The following is a 22,539-nucleotide window of genomic DNA, read 5'->3' as shown; positions in this document are numbered from 1 at the left end:
TGCTTATGTGGCAGTGCTATTAGAGTTACTCTGCCCCACACTTAAGTAAGGGCATTTCTGTCTTTGTAAACATTATTAGAATCTAATATAGATTAAGGGGGTCGACTGGATGGGTTAACCATCAGATTTTCGACTGACCCTTCTTCTTCTCTTCTTCTTCTTCTTCTTCTTCTTCTTCTTCTTCCTGTTCGGACTACTGTAGCAGCAGTTGAAACATGGTATCAGAGCCATGCTCCTGACCTACGTCAGTTGGTAAAGCACCTCAGCATTGTTCGTGACTCTTCACCTTCGTTTCTGGTCAGTCGATGGAGAGAACTGGTTCGCCCTAGGTCAAGAACATTACAACTTGTCTCTCTGCTGCGCATAACCTTCTTCAACAAGGAAAGTGACTTCAGCAGTGAATGGTTGATTGATATTCTCAAAGGAAGGTCGGTTCTCTCTTCTTCTAGTGTTACTTATATTTCTGGGTAGAAACCCTACAAGAAGCTGTTAGTATTGAGTAGAACCTAGAGAACTAGGTTCATTGTTGCCCTAGGAAGGGCTGTGTGTGCAGTAGCCGAATGGTGTAGGGCTGCTGTAAGTTGTTGAATGGTGTTAGGGCTGCTGTAAGTGGCCGAGTGGTGTAAGGTAGAATGTAGTGACCTTGCCGAGCTCCTTGTGGTTGTGTAATGCCCTTTTAAGTGTGTTAAACAAGTCTGAACTGGGTGCAGCAGATTTGGCTGTGTTGTGGTGCTTGAGTGGTTGTAAGAGGGCCTCTACTTGTGATTAGTGAATGGTAAACTGATGCTTATGTGGGACGTAAGTGTGTGAAGTCAGCAGTAGTGTGAATAAGAACAAGTGTGTGCTTCCATTGTGGTGTTTTGAGGCTGCAATAGGTGCTGAAATATCAAACTGTGAACAACATCAATCAGCTTGTAGCTGAGAAGTAAAGTTAGAGACAACTGTGAAAGAGTACAATGGTAGCAATAGGAGATGGCTACAATGATCAGAAACCTAGTGTAGTAATTTCCTCCGACTACCTAGGGGTACAAATGACCTCAATTAAGCTAAATGGGGAGAACTATGTTCCATGGGCTAAATCAGTGGAAGTTTTTCTCAAGGCAAAGAAGAAAGTAAAGCATGTAAGAGATGAGAAGCCACCGGTTGACTCTCTAGGGTTTGATGATTGGGAACAAGAAGATGCTCAAATCATGACTTGGCTGTGGAATAGTATGGAACCCAAAATCAGTGCCAACTTCATGTTCCTTGATATAGCTAAGGATATATGGGAGCATGCTAAGAAGCTATATTCTGGACAAGATAACACAACAAGAGTATATCAGCTGTATCGGGAGTACTTTGATTTACAACAAGGAACCAAAACACTAGAAGAGTACTATGCCTGCATGAAGAATATAAGGAATGAACTCAATGTTTATCATCCCCTTACTCCAGATATTCAAGTTCAGCAACAGCAAAGGGAGCAGCTAGATGTTACAAGATTTTTAGTGGGGCTAAAGTTGGAATATGAACCATTTAGAGCTCAAATATTGGGGGGCTCTACTCTTCCTACACTTGAGGAAGTATTCTCAAGACTTCGTAGAATTTCTTTGGGCCAGACAGAGAACCCCACACAGTATGATAGATCAGCACTTGTGACAGCTAGAGGTGGTGGACATAGTACAAGAGGGGGAGGTCATTCCAGAGGGGGCCGTGGCAATTTCATGATTGGTCGGGATGGCCGTGACTCAGGGGGAGGCCGTGGCAGAGGAAAAAATAACTCTACAAGGAAGTGTACTCACTGTGGTAGGGATGGACACACAGTGAATTTCTGTTATGACCAACATGGCCCTCCCTCTAAATGGGCTAATCATGCTGTAGCAGGCGAGGTTGCTATTAGTGACAGTAAACTGGCAGACCGAACACCTCCCACATCTACATCTACGTCTGGGAGGGAGATGGTGAGTGTTCCGCGTGATGAGTATGAACGGTTCCTTCAAACTACTTCACAGCATACCACTGCCACACATGCCCAATCAGGTATTGTTTGCATGTCATCTAAAACTCCTTCCTGGATTATTGACTCTGGAGCCTCAGATCATATGACCGGGACTCCAGGTGTGTTCTCTTCTCTTTCTAAAACCTCAACATCACAAACTGTTACACTTGCCAATGGGTCCTCATCTCCCATCTGTGGTGTTGGTAATGTTGATTTGGTTTCTGTCCCCTTATCATCTGTTTTATATGTACCTAAGTTTCCATTCAATCTTATGTCTGTTAGTAAAATAACCAAAGCTCTTAACTGTTCTGTTACCTTCTTTCCTTCCACTTGTGTTTTTCAGGATCTCAAGACGGGAAGAAGATTGGTGGGGGGCATGAAGCTGGTGGATTGTATTACCTTGACGGCGGTGGATCTTCAATTGCACTTCAGACTTCCCTTACTCCTCTACAATGGCATTGCCGACTGGGACATCCATCTCTTAAGGTTCTCAAGATGTTGGTTCCATCATTGAGTCAGTTGTCAGTTTTACAATGTGAGTCATGTCAGTTTGGTAAACACCGTCGTGTGTCCTTCAATCCAAGAGTTGAGAGTCGAATGTTGAGTCCTTTTTCTTTGGTTCATTCAGATGTTTGGGGTCCAATCAAAATAGAGTTTTATAATGGGTACAAGTATTTTGTCTCCTTTATTGATGATTGTTCAAGAATGACATGGATTTACTTAATGAAAGAAAGACGTGAATTATTTTCCATTTTTCAAAAATTCCATGCTGAAATACGCACACAATTCGGTGTTCCAATCAAAGCTCTCCGGTCAGATAATGGTCGTGAATACTTTCTTACTGCATTTCAACAGTATTTAGAACAGCATGGCATTATTCATCAGACCTCATGTGCTTTCACCCCTCAACAAAATGGGGTGGCTGAACGGAAGAATCGTCATCTTCTTGAAATTGCTCGGTCTATGCTTCACCACATGAATGTTCCTAAACGGTTTTGGAGTGATGCTGTACTCATTGCATGTTTTCTCATTAATCGGATGCCCTCTTTTATTCTCATGGTCGGTCCCCATTCTCCATCTTGTTTCCCACTTTATCTCCATTTCCATTAACTCCTCGTGTCTTTGGTTGTGTGTGCTTTGTTCATAATCTCAGTCCTGGAATAGACAAGCTAGATGCACGCTCAATTAAATGTGTCTTCCTTGGCTACTCTCGGACTCAAAAAGGGTACAAGTGTTATAATCCCATTGCCCGAAAGTGCTATGTCTGCCCTGATGTCACCTTTTTTGAGTCTGTCCCCTTCTTCTCCAGTCATGAAGCACCCTTGTCCTCACCCTTACCTCCTCTTCCTCTTCCTGTCAGTGATTCAGTTCCAGAGGCTGTTGTTGGAGTAGACTCATCTCCTCATCCAGTGCAGGTCACCACTGAACGACCACCGATCCGACAAGTGTATACACGTCGAACGACACCGGCCCCTCCTCCTGCTTCTACCTCATCTGCGGATCCTCTCATGGCTCCTATTGCTGAACCTTCAGATCTTGACCTACCCATTGCCTTACGGAAAGGTAAACGTAGTTCTACACTCCATCCCATTTCCAATTTTGTTTCATTATCTCGTCTTTCTACCTCACATCGCCAGTTTGTTTCACTTTTGTCTTCTATTTCCATACCTAATAATGTTCAAGAAGCTCTTAGTTCACCTGGATGGCGGCGGGCAATGGAGGAGGAACTTTCTGCTCTTCAACATACTCAAACGTGGGAACTTACTACTCTCCCACCTGGTAAGCATGCTGTGGGCTGTAAATGGGTGTATACTGTGAAATACTTGCCAGATGGTAGTGTGGAGCGTCTGAAGGCCAGACTTGTTGCTAAAGGTTACTCACAGTTGAATGGTGTGGACTACATGGAGACATTCTCTCCGGTGGCTAAAATTGGTTCCGTTCGTGTCCTAATTTCCTTGGCAGTTATGTATGATTGGCCTCTCCTTCAACTTGACATAAAGAATGCCTTCCTCCATGGTGATCTAGTGGAGGAGGTATATATGGAGCAACCACCTGGGTTTGTTGCTTAGGGGGAGGGTGGTAAGGTGTGCAAGCTGAAGAAAGCAATTTATGGGTTGAAGCAATCTCCACGTGCTTGGTTTGGGAAGTTCAGCGAAGTGGTGAAGAGTTTTGGAATAAAGCAATGCCAGGTTGATCACTCAGTGTTCAACTATGACTCAGAAGCGGAGAAGATTTTATTAGTGGTCTATGTAGATGATATTGTCATCACTGGTAGTGATAAATTGGGGATTGGCAAACTAAAGGTATTTCTGCAAAATCATTTTCAAACAAAAGACCTTGGAACATTAAAGTATTTCTTGGGAATAGAGGTTGCCAGGTCAAAACAAGGTGTGAATCTGTGCCAAAGGAAATATGTCCTTGATCTATTGGAAGAAACAGGACTGTTAGGTGCAAAACCGGCTGAGACCCCTATGGAACCAAATGTTAAGTTGAGCAGTGATACAGGAGAAGTATTTGAAGATCCTGGAAGGTATAGACGACTAGTGGGAAAGCTGAACTATTTGACTATCACGAGACTCGACATCTCCTTTGCAGTCAGTGCGGTGAGCCAATTCATGCAGAACCCTCGTATACCTCACTGGGATGCAGTCCTTAGAATTGTGAGGTATCTGAAAGGAGCTTCAGGCCGTGGGCTATTGTATAAACCAGGAGGAAAACTTGAAGTAGTTGGGTATACAGATGCAGACTGGGCAGGCTCAGTGAGTGACAGAAGATCTACTACAGGCTATTGCACATTTCTGGGAGGAAATCTTGTGACATGGAAGAGTAAAAAGCAGACGGTTGTAGCCAGAAGCAGTGCTGAAGCCGAATATAGGGCCATGGCTCACACTACCTGTGAATTAGTGTGGCTGAGGAATCTCCTACAAGAAATTGGGTTTCACATGGATAAACCTATGAAATTGTACTGTGACAACCAAGCTGCACTCCATATCTCATCCAATCCTGTCTTTCATGAGAGAACAAAGCACATAGAGGTTGATTGCCACTTTGTGAGAGAGAAGGTTCTTGCCGGAGAGATAAATACAGAACATGTGGGCTCCAATGACCAGTGGGCAGATTTGTTTACAAAAGCTCTAAGCTCAGGGAAAGTGAACTATCTATGTAACAAGCTGGGATTATATGACATATATTCTCCAGCTTGAGGGGGAGTGTTAAGATGTCCCGAATAGGGGTAGTTTAGTCTTCTTCTATTTATTAAGTAACTTGCTTATGTGGCAGTGTTATTAGAGTTACTCTGCCCCACACTTACGTAAGGGCATTTCTGTCTTTGTAAACATTATTAGAATCTAATATAGATTAAGGGGGTCGACTGGATGGGTTAACCATCAGATTTTCGACTGACCCTTCTTCTTCTTCTTCTCCTCTTCCTGTTCGGACTACTGTAGCAGCAGTCGAAACACCTACCAATGCTAAACTATTTCTTATACATATCCCCATTTTCTAACGCAAAATCCTAGTTTTGGATCCTATCATTACCCTGGTCTCTTCACTTTTCTCATTTCTTTCAACAACAGTCCCCAATTTTTAGAACCCACCAAATGTTGTACAAAGGTTGGCTATCCGTTCTGCATCATTCGTACTTCTATAATCAAACTTTCAAAAGTGGTCATATATAATTATGAACTCATAATGACTATAAAGGATATATATACATGCAAAATAGTGGAGTTCTAGCTACGTTTTGATTGTCCTAACTAGGAATCCTACTCTTACTTGGCTTACGAGTACTAACTGAAAACAGAAAACAATGACTTCTAACAAGTATATAACTAAAACAACCTTGCTGTAAGTCACTCCTAACACACTTCTAACACTACTGTTTCTTAATTTCTAACTCAAAACACCCAGAATTTATTCTAGCTCCCAGCTTGAATCTTCTCCTTTATTGTGCCAAAGCCTTATAATTGTTGGGCACTTCCCTTTTCTTTTATAAATCTTGAAGTTTTCTGTATGGTCCCTATCATGGTGCCTTGGACATTGTTGTTCTGGTGCATTGCTCGAGGCCCAATATGTTGTTGATTTTGGTTTTAAGCATTGGGCCCTGCACGAAGTAACAGATTCATGGTGTTTAAGGCACTATTTTTGAAATACAGGTTTGGCTAATCCTTATGGGTCACATTGCACTTCAAAATAATATCTATGCAAATGTGGCTTTGGTTGAAATATCTGCCATTTATGCAAAATTTAGCAAGTTAATAATGTGCTCTTAATTTTTACGGAATTTCCAAAAGTATCAACATTTACAGAATTTTTGGCTGTTTAATTCCAATGTATAGCACCAAACAGAATGGAATGGTGAAACAGAATTTATGTACATGGTGTCATATTATTGGGACAAGACTTAGATGATGATGACATAACTATTGCCAATATTTTGTTGAAATTTATACTTCCTTTTGAGAAATATCTCAGGCCCCCTTAAATGGCATATTTTGTTGGATATATCATCAAATTTGAGGAAATTGCAAACCATGCTCCCAACATTTTGCATTAACATGGATTCCTATAATTGATGATTGGAGAAATAAATATGGGCATCCCTAATTCAGCAGAGCATTTATATTCATGTGTGCATGCATGAACACATACATATGTATACATTGGATTAGAGAATGATAGATTTCAATTTGCTAAAACTATATTGACCAACTCCATTTTTGTCATTTACCCTTATCTCTTTGGGGAAAAAAATCAATCTGAGCACTCTCATGAGAGACCAAACCACTGAGACCTTTGAATCTGAATCATTTTAAACCATATCTGGCTTTGTATTGGCACAAATCCTCCCTTACCCAATTTTGTTGGTCTTATTACATGTGGATGCCATCGTGGACTTTCAGCCAATATTAGGAAAATGAGGTCCTTTTGAAACCTTGGGGCCATTGCTTGGTTTAATGGTAAAAAATCTCAGGCTGACAAGCATGAAAATGCAGGGTTGAATTCAAGAATGGCCACTTTGTGCATTAAAAGAAAAAAAAAAAAACAATACCAGAACTTGGTTACTATGAATCTCTTCATTGATAACAATGTTGTTTCAGATGGCAGGCCTCACATTAACATTATTTCATGTGATCTCATTTCTCTAGTGATGTTACTGATGGGCATTAAATATGAATACCTCAAATTGATTGCCAAGAAAATGCACATTCTTTTATTGGTTTTCATAGGTGGCCAAATTTTGTGCTGAGCGGATCCATGAAGTAGTAGCAGAGGAATGGAACAAGATAGGAGGTGATGGAGATGGGTGGCGTAGGAGGTGGGAAGATGCATTTTGTATTGGTTTTGAGAGGGCTGACAATGAGGTGGTGACAGAATCAATAGCACCAGAAATAGTTGGATCCACTGCTGTAGCAGTGGCTGTATCTGGCTGTCAGATAATTACCTCCAATTGTGGTGACTCAAGAGCAGTGCTTTGTCGAGGGAGTCAAACAATCCCTTTAACTGTGGATCACAAGGTTATATACTAGATGTCTTAACTTTATATCTTTAGATGTATATGGGTATCCTCTTTTATTTTTAATGGATATGATTCTTTTTTTTTTTCTTAAATTAAGTGTTCACTTTATTAGGGTCTCCTAGATAAAATGTGTATTTATACTATTTCTTTGGGGCCTTTGTTTCTTAAGCTGTGTTGTGTAAGTTAAGGGTATGGGATGTTTATACCATTAATGCAAGGCTTCAGAAGGACCTCAAGGGGCTGTCTAAGGAGCTCGAATTTCTCAAAGGCTTAAATTTAGGTTGTAGTGTGTATTTGAGGTTTTTACACCTTTCCTTCAGGCTTACCTCATATGAGGGGGTGTGCTCATGCATTTCACAAAAATGCAATCCTTTCACAACACTGAAAGAAAAGAAATCTTTCCATTTCAATTTCTTAAATTGACTTGCAAACAACAAAATCCTCACATTTACTTTTTTCTGTCACTTAATGTTGTGTGTATCAGTGTATGCTTGTATGGATTGCGTTATTGCTTAAATGAATTATCAAGTGATATGGTTTGGCTCATTACTTGTTGGATTAGAAGTCTAAGTATGCAACAATTCCTTATTTAAGATGATGACTAATTTTTACTATATTACTTGGGTGAAAAGTGGGATATACCAGTGTTTCCTAGATCCTCCTAAATGGACAAAGTGTCTGTGTTGGACAACACCCATGGGTGAGTGTATTACATAAAAATGGATTTTTGAGGAAGATTTCTACATAATGTTTTCCTTTATCTCGTTGATTATTTGACATAAATGAAAAGCTAATGTAAACAATGAATACCACTTTTTCCTATAAAACATTATTAAGTGTTTTGACAGCTCTGTTTAAGTAGTTCGAACCAGTAGAGAGTAAGAGAGAAAGAAGAAGAAGGAAGAAGAACAGTCGAATCTGATAGCATAAACCCTATCGGTCGACCCTAATATGGATTAGCCTCTAATTAGTTATACAAAGACTAAACTGTCCCCTACTTAAGTATGGGACAGGAAGTCTCTATTAAAACTGCCACATAAGCACATAACTTAACAGAAATAAAATGACTAATCTACCCTTATTCGGCTAGCTCTAACATTCCCCCTCAAGCTGGAGAATATATGTCATATAAACCAGCTTGTTACATATATAGTTCACTCTCCCTGAGCTTAAGCCTTTTGTAAACAAATCTGCCCATTGATCACCTGAGCCCACATGTTCTGTGCTTATCTCCCCAGTAAGGATCTTCTCCCTCACAAAGTGGCAATCAATCTCTATGTGTTTTGTTCTCTCATGAAAAACAGGGTTAGATGAGATGTGGAGTGCAACTTGATTGTCACAGTACAATTTCATAGGTTTATCTATGGAGAACCTGATTTCTTGTAGGAGATTCCTCAGGCATACTAATTCACATGTAGTGTGTGCCATGGCTCTGTATTCGGCTTCAACACTGCTCCTTGCCACAACCGTCTGCTTCTTACTCTTCCATGTCACAAGATTTCCTCCAAGAAATGTGCAGTAACTTGTAGTAGATCTTCTATCAGACACAGAGCCTGCCCAATCTACATCTGTATACCCAATTACCTCAAGTCTTCCTCTTGGTTTGTACAATAACCCACGGCCTAGAGCTCCCTTCAGGTACCTTACAATTCTAAGAACTGCATCCCAGTGAGGTATCCGAGGGTTCTGCATAAATTGGCTCACCATACTGACTGCAAAGGAGATGTCTGGTCTCGTGATAGTCAAATAGTTCAGCTTCCCCACTAACCATCTATACCTTCTAGGATCATCAAATATTTCCCCTGTATCACTACTCAACTTAGCATTTGGCTCCATGGGAGTTTCAACCGGTTTTGCACCTAACAGTCCTGTTTCATCTAGCAGATCAAGAACATATTTTCTTTGGCATAGGTTTACACCTTGTTTTATCTAGCAACTTCTATACCCAAGAAATACTTCAATGTCCCAAGGTCTTTTGTTTGAAAATGGTTTTGCAGAAAGACCTTTAGTTTATCGATCCCCAATTTGTCACTACCAGTTATGACAATATCATCCACATAGTCCACTAGTAAAATCTTTCTAGCTTCTGAATCATAGTTGAACACCGAGTGGTCAACCTGGCATCGTTTCATTCCAAAATTCACCACTTCACTAAACTTCCCAAACCAAGCACGAGGCGATTGTTTCAACCCATAAATTGCCTTTTTCAGTCTGCAACCTTACCATCCTCCCCCTGAGTAACAAACCCAGGTGATTGCTCCATATATACCTCCTCCATAAGGTCACGATGAAGGAAGGCATTTTTAATGTCAAGTTGAAACAAGGGCCAATCATACATAATTGCTAGGGAAATTAAGACACGGACAAAGCCAATCTTAGCCACTGGAGAGAAGGTCTCCTGTTGTGGGCCTGGGAATAGGATCTCGTCACGGGTCGGTCCACGGGGAAAACCTCCTGTTTTCCCTTGTCCCTTCCTTTTCTTGAGGTACCTATCTTGGCGCCTTGGTGATTTGTTCAAGAGATCACCAACTCTCCTTACTCTCTTCTTGACTGAATATTCAATGCCTTCATTCAATAATATTGGCTCCTTAAATAGGAGATTACAAGAGTCCTGCTCTTAGGGAGACTCCTTGCTGAATAGGGAGACCTCCAGCTCTATCTTGATAAGATAAGACTGATAAGATAAGATAAGTCTTTCTTAATCCTAATCTAATAAGATAAGATAATCTAATCTACTAACTTAATAAGATAAGATAAGAATAACAAGATAGTCTAATCTAATCTTCCGAATGGATAAGACTGTTGCTGCCGAATTGGATAGGATGAGAACACCGGATCATTGCTGTTGCTGCTGCTCCCAATACGCGTCCACATCATTACTCCCCTCCTGGACTACGAGCTTGTCCTCAAGCTCGATACAGTCAAAGGAATCCCGGATAGGTGGAATGACTTTGCCCTCCTGGATCGGGTTCCAATGAAGAGGGTTCATCCTCATCTTCCTCTTGTTCCACCAGGAGGTAAAAAAGTCTCTTGCACTTGTGCCCTGCTGAGTAGAGTTCATCACAATTAAAACATTGTCCCCTCGCCCTGTATTTCGCCATCTCAGCCCTGGACAAGTGCTTAATAGGGGTGCAACGACGCTGCTCCCCACATTGGATGCTGATCTGGAATTGTTGCTCGTTTGTGGCTTCCGTTCTTGGCTGGCTGCTGAATATGGAGCCATTCCGAGTGGTTCCGGGGATGCCCATGCTGATGGAGGCCGCCCCCCCCATATTGAAGGTTCCGCGACTGAGTTGTAGCTTGTGTTCAAAGGCGCGAGCTATATTCATGGTTGTGACCAGGTTGGGGGGGTGTTGCATCTCCACATCCACCCTCAAGGGTTCTGCTAACCCTACGGTGAACATGTCTACCTGCTGGTCCGGTCGTACCGAAGCTGCTTTGGCGAGGAGGGTCTGGAATTGGCGCTAGTATTCAGCCACCGTTCCCGTCTGTTTGAGGTTGATCAGTTCACCTAAGGGGTTGCTTGTCAGTGGGGGCCCAAACCTAAGAAGGCAATAGGATTTGAACTGGGTCCAACTGAGCCCGGGTTCTTCCTATTCCAATCGATAGAACCAAAGTTGCGCTTCCTCCGTTAGGTGAAAGGCGGCTAGGCTTACCTTGTCTCGGTCGTCTGTCCGTTGATTGCGAAAAAACTGCTCGCACCGGTACAGCCAACCCAAGGGATCTCCATTGCCGTTGTACGACGGAAATTCCAACCTGTTGTACTTGGGAATGATCGCGGCCCCCTGGTTGACGATCTGCTGCTCGCCGGAAGACTCCGACAGATCCGGTTGGCGGCCGCTAGTGGCTGCCTCCCCTTCTGTGTTCCTCTCCTTGCTAGAAAGGAATAACTCCATCAGACGCTGTAGCTCCCTGACTTCGTCCTTGATTTCCCGTACTTCCAAGCTGGTCTCCACGAGCCGGTGCTCGAGTTCGTGGACCCTGGACGGCAGCTGCTCTAGATCACCCATGACGCCTTGCTCTGATACCAAGTTGTTGTGGGCCTGGGAATAGGATCTCGTCATGGGTCGGTCCACGGGGAAAACCTCCTGTTTTCCCTTGTCCCTTCCTTTTCTTGAGGTACCTATCTTGGCGTCGTGGTGATTTGTTCAAGAGATCACCAACTCTCCTTACTCTCTTCTTGACTGAATATTCAATGCCTTCATTCAATAATAGTGGCTCCTTAAATAGGAGATTACAAGAGTCCTGCTCTTAGGGAGACTCCTTGCTGAATAGGGAGACCTCCAGCTCTATCTTGATAAGATAAGATAAGCCTCTCTTAATCCTAATCTAATAAGATAAGATAATCTAATCTACTAACTTAATAAGATAAGATAAGAATAACAAGATAGTCTAATCTAATATGCCGAATGGATAAGACTGTTGCTGCCGAATTGGATAGGATGAGAACACTGGATCATTGCTGCTGCTGCTCCCAATATGCGTCCACATCATCTCCATATAGTCCACCCCATACAACTGTGAATAACCTTTAGCAACAAGTTTGGCCTTCAGACGCTCCACACTACCATCCGGAAAGTATTTAACAGTATACACCCATTTACAACCCACAACATGCTTACCGGGAGGAAGAGTAGTGAGCTCCCACGTTTGAGTATGCTGAAGGGCAGAGAGTTCCTCCTCCATTGCCTGCCGCCACCCAGGTGAGCTAAGAGTCTCTTGGACATTCTTAGGTATAGAAATAGATGACAATAGTGAAACAAACTGGCGATGTGAAGCGGAAAGGCGAGAGACTAAAACAAAATTGGAAATGGGATGGAAGGTACAACTACGTTTACCTTTCTGTAAAGCAATGGGAAGATCAAGTCCTAAAGGTTCTGGGACAGGAGCAACAACAGGATCCGTAGACAAAGTAGAAGCTGGAGGAGGAGCCGGTGTCTGTCGATGAGTATACAAGTATCGGATCGGTGGTCGTTCAGTAGGGATTTGCGCTGGAGAAGGTGAAGGGTCAAATCCAACTGGAACAACCGGAGCGGAATCACTGACTAGAAGAGGAAGAGGAAGCAAAGGTGGAGACACCGATGCTTCAAGTCCCGAGAAGAAGGGGATAGACTCAAAAAAGGTGACATCAGGACAGACATAGCACTTCCAAGTAATGGGATTGTAACACTTGTACCCTTTTTGAGTCCGAGAGTAGCCAAGAAAGACACACTTAATGGAGCGTGCATCCAGCTTGTCTATCCTAGGACTTAGATTGTGAACAAAGCACATACAGCCAAAGATGCAAGGTGTTAATGGAAAGGGAGACAAGGTGGGGAACAAAATAGAAAAGGGAGACCGACCATGAAGAATGAAGGAGGGCACCCGATTAATAAGGAAACACGCAGTAAGTATACATCACTCCAAAATCATTTAGGAACACTCATATGATGAAGAATAAACCGAGCAGTTTCAAGGAGATGACGGTTCTTTCATTCAGCTGCCCCATTTTGTTGAGGAGTGTATGCACATGAAGTTTGATGAATGATGCCATGTTGTTCTAAATACTGTTGAAAGGAAGTAAGAAAGTATTCACGATCGTTATCTGAATGAAGAACTTTGATTGGAACACCAAATTGTGTACGTATTTCAGCATGAAATTTTTGAAAAATGGAAAATAATTTACTCATTTCTTTCATTAAATAAATCCATGTCATCCTTGAACAATCATCAATAAAAGTGACAAAATACTTGTAACCATTATAAGACTCTATTTTAATCGGACCCCAAACATTTGAATGAACCAAAGCAAAAGGACTCAACATACGACTTTCAACTCTAGGACTGAAGGGAACACCACGATGTTTCCCATACTGACACGACTCACATTGTAAAGATAACAAATGACTCAAAGACGGAACCAATATCTTGAGTGCCTTGAGAGATGGATGTCCCAGTTGACAATGCCACTATAGAGGAGTGAGTGAAGTCTGAAGTGCAACTGACTATCCACCACCGTCAAGGTAATACAATCCACCAGCCTCATGCCCCCCACCAATCTTCTTCCCCGTCTTGAGATCCTGAAAAACACAAAAGGAAGGGAAAAATGTAATAGAGCAATTAAGAGTCTTGGTTAATTTACTAATAGACATAAGATTGAATGGAAACTTAGGGACATATAGAACATATGATAAAGAAAGAGAAGCCGTGTCAACATTACCAACACCACAGATGGGAGAAGAGGAACCGTTGGCAAGGGTAACAGTTTGAGATGTGGAAGTTTTAGAGAGGGAAGAGAACACACCTGGAGTCCCAGTCATGTGATCAGAGGCTCCAAAGTCAATAATCCATAGAGAGGGTTTGGATGCCAGACAAGCTATACCTGAGTGGGCAAGGGTGGTTGTAGTATGTTGTGAAGTAGCCTGGAGAAACCTCTCATACTCATCACGCGGTACACTCACCATCTCCTTCCCGGAAACAGATGTAGATGTGGAAGGTGTTAGATCTGCCTGTTGGTTATCACTGACATCAACCCCACCATCTACTGCATGATTAGCCCATGTAGAAGGAGGGCCATGGAAATCATAACAGAAATTCACCGAATGTCCGTCCCTACCACAATGGGTACATTTCCTTGTAGAGTTACTTTTTTCTTTACCACAGCCTCCCCCTGAGTCACGACCACCACCACGGTCAAATACGGAACCACCACGACCTCCTCGGGAGACATGTCCTCCCCCTCTAGTACCACGCCCACCTCCTCTGGCTATCACAAATGCTGATCTGTCAGACTGTGTGGGATTCTCTGTAGATCCCAAAGAAATCCTACGAAGCCGTGCAAAAACTTCCTCAAGTGTAGGAAGAGTAGAGCCTCCCAATATTTGGGCCCTAACTGGTTCATATTCTGATTTCAACCCCACTAAGAACCTAGTGACATCTAGTTGTTCCCTCTGTTGTTGCTGAACCTTAACATCTGGAGTGAGGGGATGATAGACATTGAGTTCATTTCTGAGGTTCTTCATACTGGCATAGTACTCTTCTAGGGTTTTATTCCCTTGCTGTAGACTGAAATACTCCTGATAGAGTTGATATACCCTATTAGTATTATCCTGCCCAGAATAAAGCTTCTTGGCATGTTCCCATATGTCCTTAGCTGTACCTAAGAACATAAAGTTGACACTTATTTTGGGTTCCATACTATTCCATAACCATGTCATGATTTGGGCATCTTCCTGTTCCTAGTCATCAAACCCTGGAGAGTCAGCTGATGGTTTATCTTCCTTCACGTGTTTCACTTTCCTCTTTGCCTTAAGGAAAACTTCCACTGACTTGGCCCATGGCACATAATTCTCACCATTAAGTTTAATGGAGGTCATCTGCACACCCAAATAGTCGGAGGGGATCATCACACTCGGTTTCTGATCACTGTAACCATCTCCCATTGCTGCCATTATGTCCCCCACTGCTATCTCTAATGCTGAACTCTCAGTCACCAATCAAAAACTGCTGTCAAGGCAGCACTACAGCACACCGATAACAATCTCACAACTAGTCACAATCAACAACTTGATGTAGACTAACATTAAGGTTAAGAACTAGATGTTTTGACCAGATTCGGCTACCATCCAGATTAGAACATTGATGAAAGCTACTAGGCTGAGGTATTCGGCCACTTCTTTCAGCACAAAGTTTTTCTGTTCACACCACCACTAACATCCCAGAAATATTAGGCACCATTGCAACAACACAACACTCAAGCAACCACACAAAAAAAAATTCTGTTCACACCACTACTAACAACTCAGAAATAGTAGTCACTATGACAACAATGCAACAACTCGAGCAACCACACACAAACCCTCTTGAAATTGTTCAGTAGAGGGTAAACACCACAAGCACCACCACACGACTAGGGCTGTCACACATGGTGACATCAGTATTAGGCTGATATCCTAGGGTTGCCGCACCTTCCTAATACATGTAATAGGGATTGCGGCAGTCCTAAAACAAAAAAAATAAATAACAGATGTCACAGCTATCAGATTGTGTACCTCAGGTTCGCAGCCCAGAGAAGAAGAAAAAAAAAGAAAGAGAACTTGAAGTCACAGGATGGAAATCTTGAAGTCGCAGCCTTCTTCTCCTTAGTTTATGGCTCTGATACCATGTTTTGACAGCTCTGTTTAAGTAGTTCGAACCAGTAGAGAGTAAGAGAGAAAGAAGAAGGAAGAAGAAGAACAGTCGAATCTGATAGCATAAACCCTATCAGTCGACCCTAATATGGATTAGCCTCTAATTAGTTGTACAAAGACTAAACTGCCCCCCACTTAAGTATGGGACATGAAGTCTCTATTAAAACTGCCACATAAGCCTATAACTTAACAGAAATAAAATGACTAAACTACCCTTATTCGGCTATCTCTAACATTAAGTAACAATGATAAACTTGTAGGCCTTTTTTAAAGGTATAAAATGTTAAAATTTTAAAAGATACTAACTAATTTAATAGTCTGTACTTTTCTATAGACATGTTTGCAATAGGGGTGCAACTTGGGTGGCCTGAACCCAAGCCCAGATCGATCCAGCCCGCAGTTTTAAAATATGAACACAATGAATACTACTTTCTCCTATAAAACATTATTAGGTAACAATGATGTTAGTAAACCCTAGCAGATTCTAGGTTGAAGTAGAGAAGAAGAAAGAAAAGAGAAAGAAGAAGAAGAAGAAAGAAAGGTTCGGCCAGACTAGAAGAGAGTCAAAATCCCCCTCACCTAGCTGACCCACTTGTATTTATTCAAAAACATAGAGTTACAGGAAAGACCATTTTGTCCCTCATAGAAGATGGGACACATAACTTAAACTCAGATACAATAGACCTTTCACTCTCAAGCAGATAATCCAGAATGACCAAAATACCCCTGACTCAAGCATTCTAACACTCCCCCTCAAGCTGGAGAGTATATATCATATAGTCCCAGCTTGTTACAAATGTAATCTATTCTTCCCCGAGACAATCCCTTTGTGAAGAGATCTGCCCACTGATTTCATGAGCTCACATGAGATATGGTTATCACCCCACTTATCACTTTCTCTCTTACAAAGTAACAATCAACCTCAATATGCTTAGTTCTCTCATGAAAGACGGGATTGGAAGAGATGTGAATAGCAGCTTGGTTATCACAGTATAGTTTCATGGGTTTGTCAATTGAGAATCCCATCTCTTGAAGCAAGTTCTTTAGCCATACTAGCTCACATGTGGTATGGGTCATAGCCCTATACTCTGCTTCTACACTACTTCTTGCCACCACTGTTTGTTTCTTGCTCTTCCAAGTTACAAGATTGCCACCAAGGAAGGTACAATACCCTGTAGTTGATCTCCTGTCTGATATAGAACCAGCCCAGTCTGCATCTGTGTACCCTACTATCTCAAGAGTTCCTCCACTTTGGTATAACAAACCACGACCTAGAGCACCTTTTAGGTACCTAACAATTCTCAGAACAGCTTCCTAGTGAGGAACCCGAGGATGTTGCATAAACTGACTCACCACACTCGCAGCAAATGATATATCTGGTCGGGTAATGGTTAGGTAGTTCAATTTGCCCACCAACCTTCTGTATCTTCCAGGATCATCAAACTCTTCACCCGCATCAACACTCAGCTTGGCATTGAGTTCCATAGGAGTCTTTGCTGGTTTAGCACCTAACAACCCTGTTTCTTCAAGTAGATCAAGAACATATTTTCTCTAACATAGGTTGATCCCATGTTTTGACCTCGTAACCTTTATTCCCAGGAAATATTTCAGCTTCCCCAGATCTTTCGTATTGAAGTGATCCTGTAAGAATTTCTTCAACCTGTTGATTCCATTGCTATCACTCCCAGTTATGACAATATCATCCACGTACACGACTAGTAAGATTTTCCCATCCTTTGAGTTATAGCTGAACACAGAATGATCAACCTGACATTGTTTCATCCCAAAGGCTTTCATCACTTCACTGAACCTGCCAAACCAAGCACGTGGAGATTGTTTCAGTCCATAAATTGCCTTTTTGAGCCTACACACCTTGCTAGACTCCCCCTGAGCAACAAACCCTAGTGGTTGCTCCATATACACCTCCTCAACTAGATCACCATGCAAGAAGGCATTTTTGATGTCAAGTTGTACAAGAGGTCAATCATGCATAGCAGCTAATGAAATCAGCACCCGAACTGAACCAATCTTAGCCACAGGAGAAAATGTCTCCATATAGTCCACACCATACATCTGAGAATAACCCTTGGCCACCAACCTCGCTTTCAATCGCTCCACACTGCCATCAGGAAGATACTTCACTGTGTAGACCCATTTACACCCAACTGTGTGCTTACCGGAAGGAAGAGCGGTGAGTTCCCATGTGTGATTATGTTGTAGAGCAGAGAGTTCTTCTTCCATGGCTTGCCGCCACCCTGGGGAGGCAAGAGCTTCCTGGACAGTCTTGGGAATGGGAACAGATGAGAGTAATGATATAAATTTGCAATGAGAAGCAGAAAGGTGAGCAGTAGAAACAGTGTGTGAAATGGGGTGAGAAGTACAAGTACGTGTTTACCTTTTTGCAGAGCAATAGGAAGATCAGGATCTGAAGGAGAAGGAGAAGTAGCAGGATCTGTCGACAGGGGCTGAAGTGGAGGAGGGCCCGATGCACTTCTGCGGGTATACACTTGAGTGATTGGCGGCTTCTTAGTAGTAACAGGCATAGGATGTGCATCTGCAGTAGAAACAGGAGCTACTGGAAGGATGTCCACAACAGGTACAGGAAGGGGAACCACAGAGGGAGAGGAAGAGACCCCAACATCTGAGAAGAACGGAACTGACTCAAAGAAGGTGACATCAGAGCACACAAATGATTTATGGGATTTTGGGTTATAACACTTATACCTTTTCTGAGTCCTTGAGTAGCCAAGAAAGATACACTTAGTAGCTTGAGCATCTAGCTTGTCTAACCCAGGCCCCAAGTGTTGAACAAAACAAACACAGCCAAAGATTCTTGGGGTAAGAGGAAATGGAGATGAAGTAGGAAACAACACGGAGAAAGGGGATTGACTTCCAAGGATTGACATGGGCATCCGATTGATCAGAAAACAGGATGTGAGAACAACATCACTCCAAAAATGTTTTGGGACATTCATATTAATCATCAAGGATCGAGCAGTTTCAAGAAGATGTCGATTTTTTCGTTCAGCTACACCATTCTGTTGTGGGGTGTAGGCACAAGAAGTTTGATGAATGATCCCATGATGTTCTAGGTATTGCTGAAATGGTGAGGAGTTGTATTCTTTGGCATTATCAGAGCGAAGAATTTTAATATGAACACCAAATTGAGTGCGTATTTCAGCATAAAATTTTTGAAAAATAGGACAACTCACTACGATCTTTCATAAGATAAATCCATGTCATCCTTGAAAAGTCATCAACAAAGATAACAAAATACTTATACCCATTGTATGACACCACTTTAATTGGACCCCATACATCGGAATGAACTAAAGAAAAAGGACTTGAGACACGACTATCAACTCTTGGACTAAATGAGACTCTATGATGTTTACCCAATTGACATGACTCACAATCTAATGATGAAAGATGACTCAAGGAAGGAACTAGTAACTTCAAGGCTTTGAGAGAAGGATGACCAAGTCTGCAGTGCCATTGAAGAGGAGTAAGAGATGACTGAAAAGCTACTGGAGGACCACCACCATCAAGGTAATATAATCCACCTGCTTCATGCCCTCCACCAATCTTCCTCCCCGTCTTGAGATCCTAAAACACACAAGAAGAAGGGTAGAAGGTTACGGAACAATTAAGAGACTTGGTTAATCTGCTGACAGACATAAGGTTAAAAGGAAACTTAGGAACATATAAAATAGATGATAAAGGCAAGGAGGAGAGATTAACATCACCAACACCACAGATAGGAGATGTAGAACCATTAGCAAGTGTAACTGTTTGAGGTGTGGAGGAGTGGGAAAGGGAAGAAAATACATCATGAGTCCCAAACATATGGTCCGAGGCCCCAGAGTCAATGATCCAGTGTGAGTCTTTGGAAGCTAAGCAAGCCATACTTGAATGAGCAAGTGTAGCGGTGTTCTGCTGAGATGTTTGAATGAACTGCTCATATACTGCACATGGTACACTCACCATTTCCTTCTCAGAAACACAAGTAGATGTGGAGGGGATTGGGTCAGTTTGCTAACTTTCAGTAATTGTGTCACTACCCTTAGTCATAGCATGGTTAGCCCAAGTGTTGGGTGCACCACGCAAATCATAGCAGAAATTAACTGTGTGCCCCTCTAAACCACAATGTGTACACTTTCTCTGTGTATTACTCCTTCCTCTTCTCTGGCCTCCCCCTGAGTCTCGGCCTCCAGTCCGACCACTAGCCCTGCTAAACATGTGACCACCACGGTTGCTTGGGAGTCCACTCCTGACACCACCACTTCTATTTCCACGACCATCCCCTTTAGTCACTACCAAACCAGATCTGTCAGAGAGAGAAGAATGTTCTACCGACTCAATGGATGTCCTCTTAAGACGAGCAAAAATTTCTTCAAGTGAGGGAAGAGCAGATCCCCCCAATATTTGTGCTCTGACGGGCTCATACTCAGCCTTCAACCCCACAAGAAGCCTTGTCACATCAAGCTGCTCACGTTGTTGTTGTTGGGTCTGAACATCTGATGTTAGAGGATGATACACATTGAGCTCATTACGAATGTTCCTCAAACTTGCATAGTACTCTTCTAAGCTTTTACTCCCTTGCTTCAAATTGAAATACTCTTGGTACAACTGATACACCCTAGTTGTATTGTCTTGTTCAGAGTACAACTTCTTAGCATGACCCCAGATTTCCTTAGCTGTATCTAGGAACATGAAGTTCACACTAATCATTGGTTCCATGCTGTTCCAGAGCCATGTCATTATCTGTGCATCTACTTGTTCCCAGTCACTGAACCCAGGGGAATCAGAGGGAGGTTTCTCCTCTCTTACATGCTTTACCTTCTTCTTGGCCTTCAAGAACACCTCCACAGATTTTGCCCATGGTACATAATTCTCACCATTCAACTTGATGGATGTCATTTGAACACATAGATAGTCTGGAGAAAGCATGACACCTGTTTTGTTATCATTCCCATTTTCAAATGAAGCCATCTTAATTATTTCACTTTCAAATATACAGCACAACCTCACATTCTTTCACAAGACTTATCTCACTTATAACACCACCAATTCCAGCTTCTTTAAATACACATTACACACCACACACTAAGGCTGAAATCACTCAGTCTTCACATCAAACACCTGGGCTGCACACTGCAGAACCATTCACCATCAACACACTAAGACTGAAATCACTCAATCCTCACATCAAACACTTAGGCTGCACACTGCAGAACTGATTACACACAAGGTATAGGAGATCACTTTTAAATATTTTGAAACATAGATACACCAATCACCACGACACAACCACCACCAATCTACTGCTGTTGTGAACTTCAGCAGTCGACAACTCTTCTTTCAACATACATACGAAGAGAAATGCAGAGGAACACGACTGAGATGCATATCAGTCACACTGAGCACCACCCCAACCAACTTTTGAAACAAAAAGAGACATTCACAGTCCCTTACTTGGACAAGCAACAGTAGTGTTCATACCTGTCCACATTCAGCCCTCTTCGATACTGAATAGAGGGTTTAGTATACCACTCCAACGACCACCACAGCAACGACCGGAGGCATTCTCACCTCCAGGCCCACAAAACGACAGCTCCTTTTCAGCCCCTTATCGAACCTCCACTCAGGTCAGTCGAAAAAGAAGAAGATGACTGTGAAAGTTGGCGGTGAACCCAGAAAGAGAACAGCAGCAAGAAAGAAATGAGGATACGACCTTACAGCTCTGATACCATGTTAGTAAACCCTAGCAGATTCTAGGTTGAAGTAGAGAAGAAGAAAGAAAAGAGAAAGAAGAAGAAGAAGAAGAAAGAAAGGTTCGGCCAGACTAGAAGAGAGTCAAAATCCCCCACCTAGCTGACCCACTTGTATTTATTCAAAAACATAGAGTTACAGGAAAGACCATTTTGTCCCTCATAGAAGATGGGACACATAACTTAAACTCAGATACAATAGACCTTTCACTCTCAAGCAGATAATCCAGAATGACCAAAATACCCCTGACTCGAGCATTCTAACAAATGATAAACTTGTAAACCTTTTTTAAAGGTACAAAATGTTAAAGTTTTAAAAAAATATAAACTATTTTAATAGTTTGTACTTTTCTAGAGACATGTCTGCATCTGCAAGTCTTTGTTTTTTGTCTTGCTGAGCTAGACACCAAGGCATGCATTGGATTCTTACTCCAATGTTCATATCCATGCAAAACTGGAATATACACAAGGGGATGTACAAAGATGAAATGGTGTACTCCTTTGAAATCCATCTTACCTGAATTGATCTACCCATCATAATTTCTCTTATTTCATTATATACAATACATCCTGATTATTCAAGTTTCCTTCATGTATGCTGCATCATCTTTAAACATATCATCAAATTTATTTGATCAACAAATCTAAATATAGTTTGTTATTGTTGCTTTTGCAGCCAGATAGAGATGATGAACTAGTGAGGATTGAAGGTGAGGGAGGGAGAGTTATAAACTGGAATGGTTCTAGAGTATTTGGAGTTCTTGCCATGTCCCGAGCTATAGGTTTTCCTTTTCCCTCTTATTCCCAACTTCTTTTTGCCTGTTGACAAAAATCATTGTAGTTTTCAATTCTATATGTCTGATTATGTCAACAAAAGTATCATTGAACACATTTGGTTACAAAAAACAGTTCTGCGAAAATTGAATTTATGTATTTTCTAAGGTGCAACTCATTTTTAGACTGGATTTCTGATTGATCCATTGGATATGTTTGTTCGAAATAGAAGTAGAGAAGGGGAAATATATAGTGTAACTCAGGTAGGGTGGGTCAAATTGAGGGTCATATGATCCCAAGCCTAAGAACTGAACAAGTAATTTTATATCC

General features: G+C 41.9%; 1 protein-coding gene across 1 annotated transcript in view; it reads left to right on the top strand.

Annotated features, from left to right (window-relative positions):
- Positions 1-22,539, top strand: part of LOC104604491 (putative protein phosphatase 2C 6) — a 37,304-nt gene that overhangs the window by 10,223 nt on the left and 4,542 nt on the right. Inside the window, exons 2-3 of the mRNA XM_010268847.3 lie at positions 7,207-7,494; positions 22,112-22,217. Coding sequence (XP_010267149.1) covers positions 7,207-7,494; positions 22,112-22,217 — 394 coding nt within the window. The remainder of the gene's footprint in view (positions 1-7,206; positions 7,495-22,111; positions 22,218-22,539) is intronic.

The sequence above is a fragment of the Nelumbo nucifera genome, chromosome 6 (genome assembly GCF_055504915.1).
Source record: "Nelumbo nucifera cultivar China Antique chromosome 6, China Antique-T2T, whole genome shotgun sequence".
NCBI classification, from domain to species: Eukaryota; Viridiplantae; Streptophyta; class Magnoliopsida; order Proteales; family Nelumbonaceae; genus Nelumbo; species Nelumbo nucifera.
Note: the sequence above shows the minus strand (reverse complement) of the source record. Positions and strands in the feature narration are given on the sequence as shown.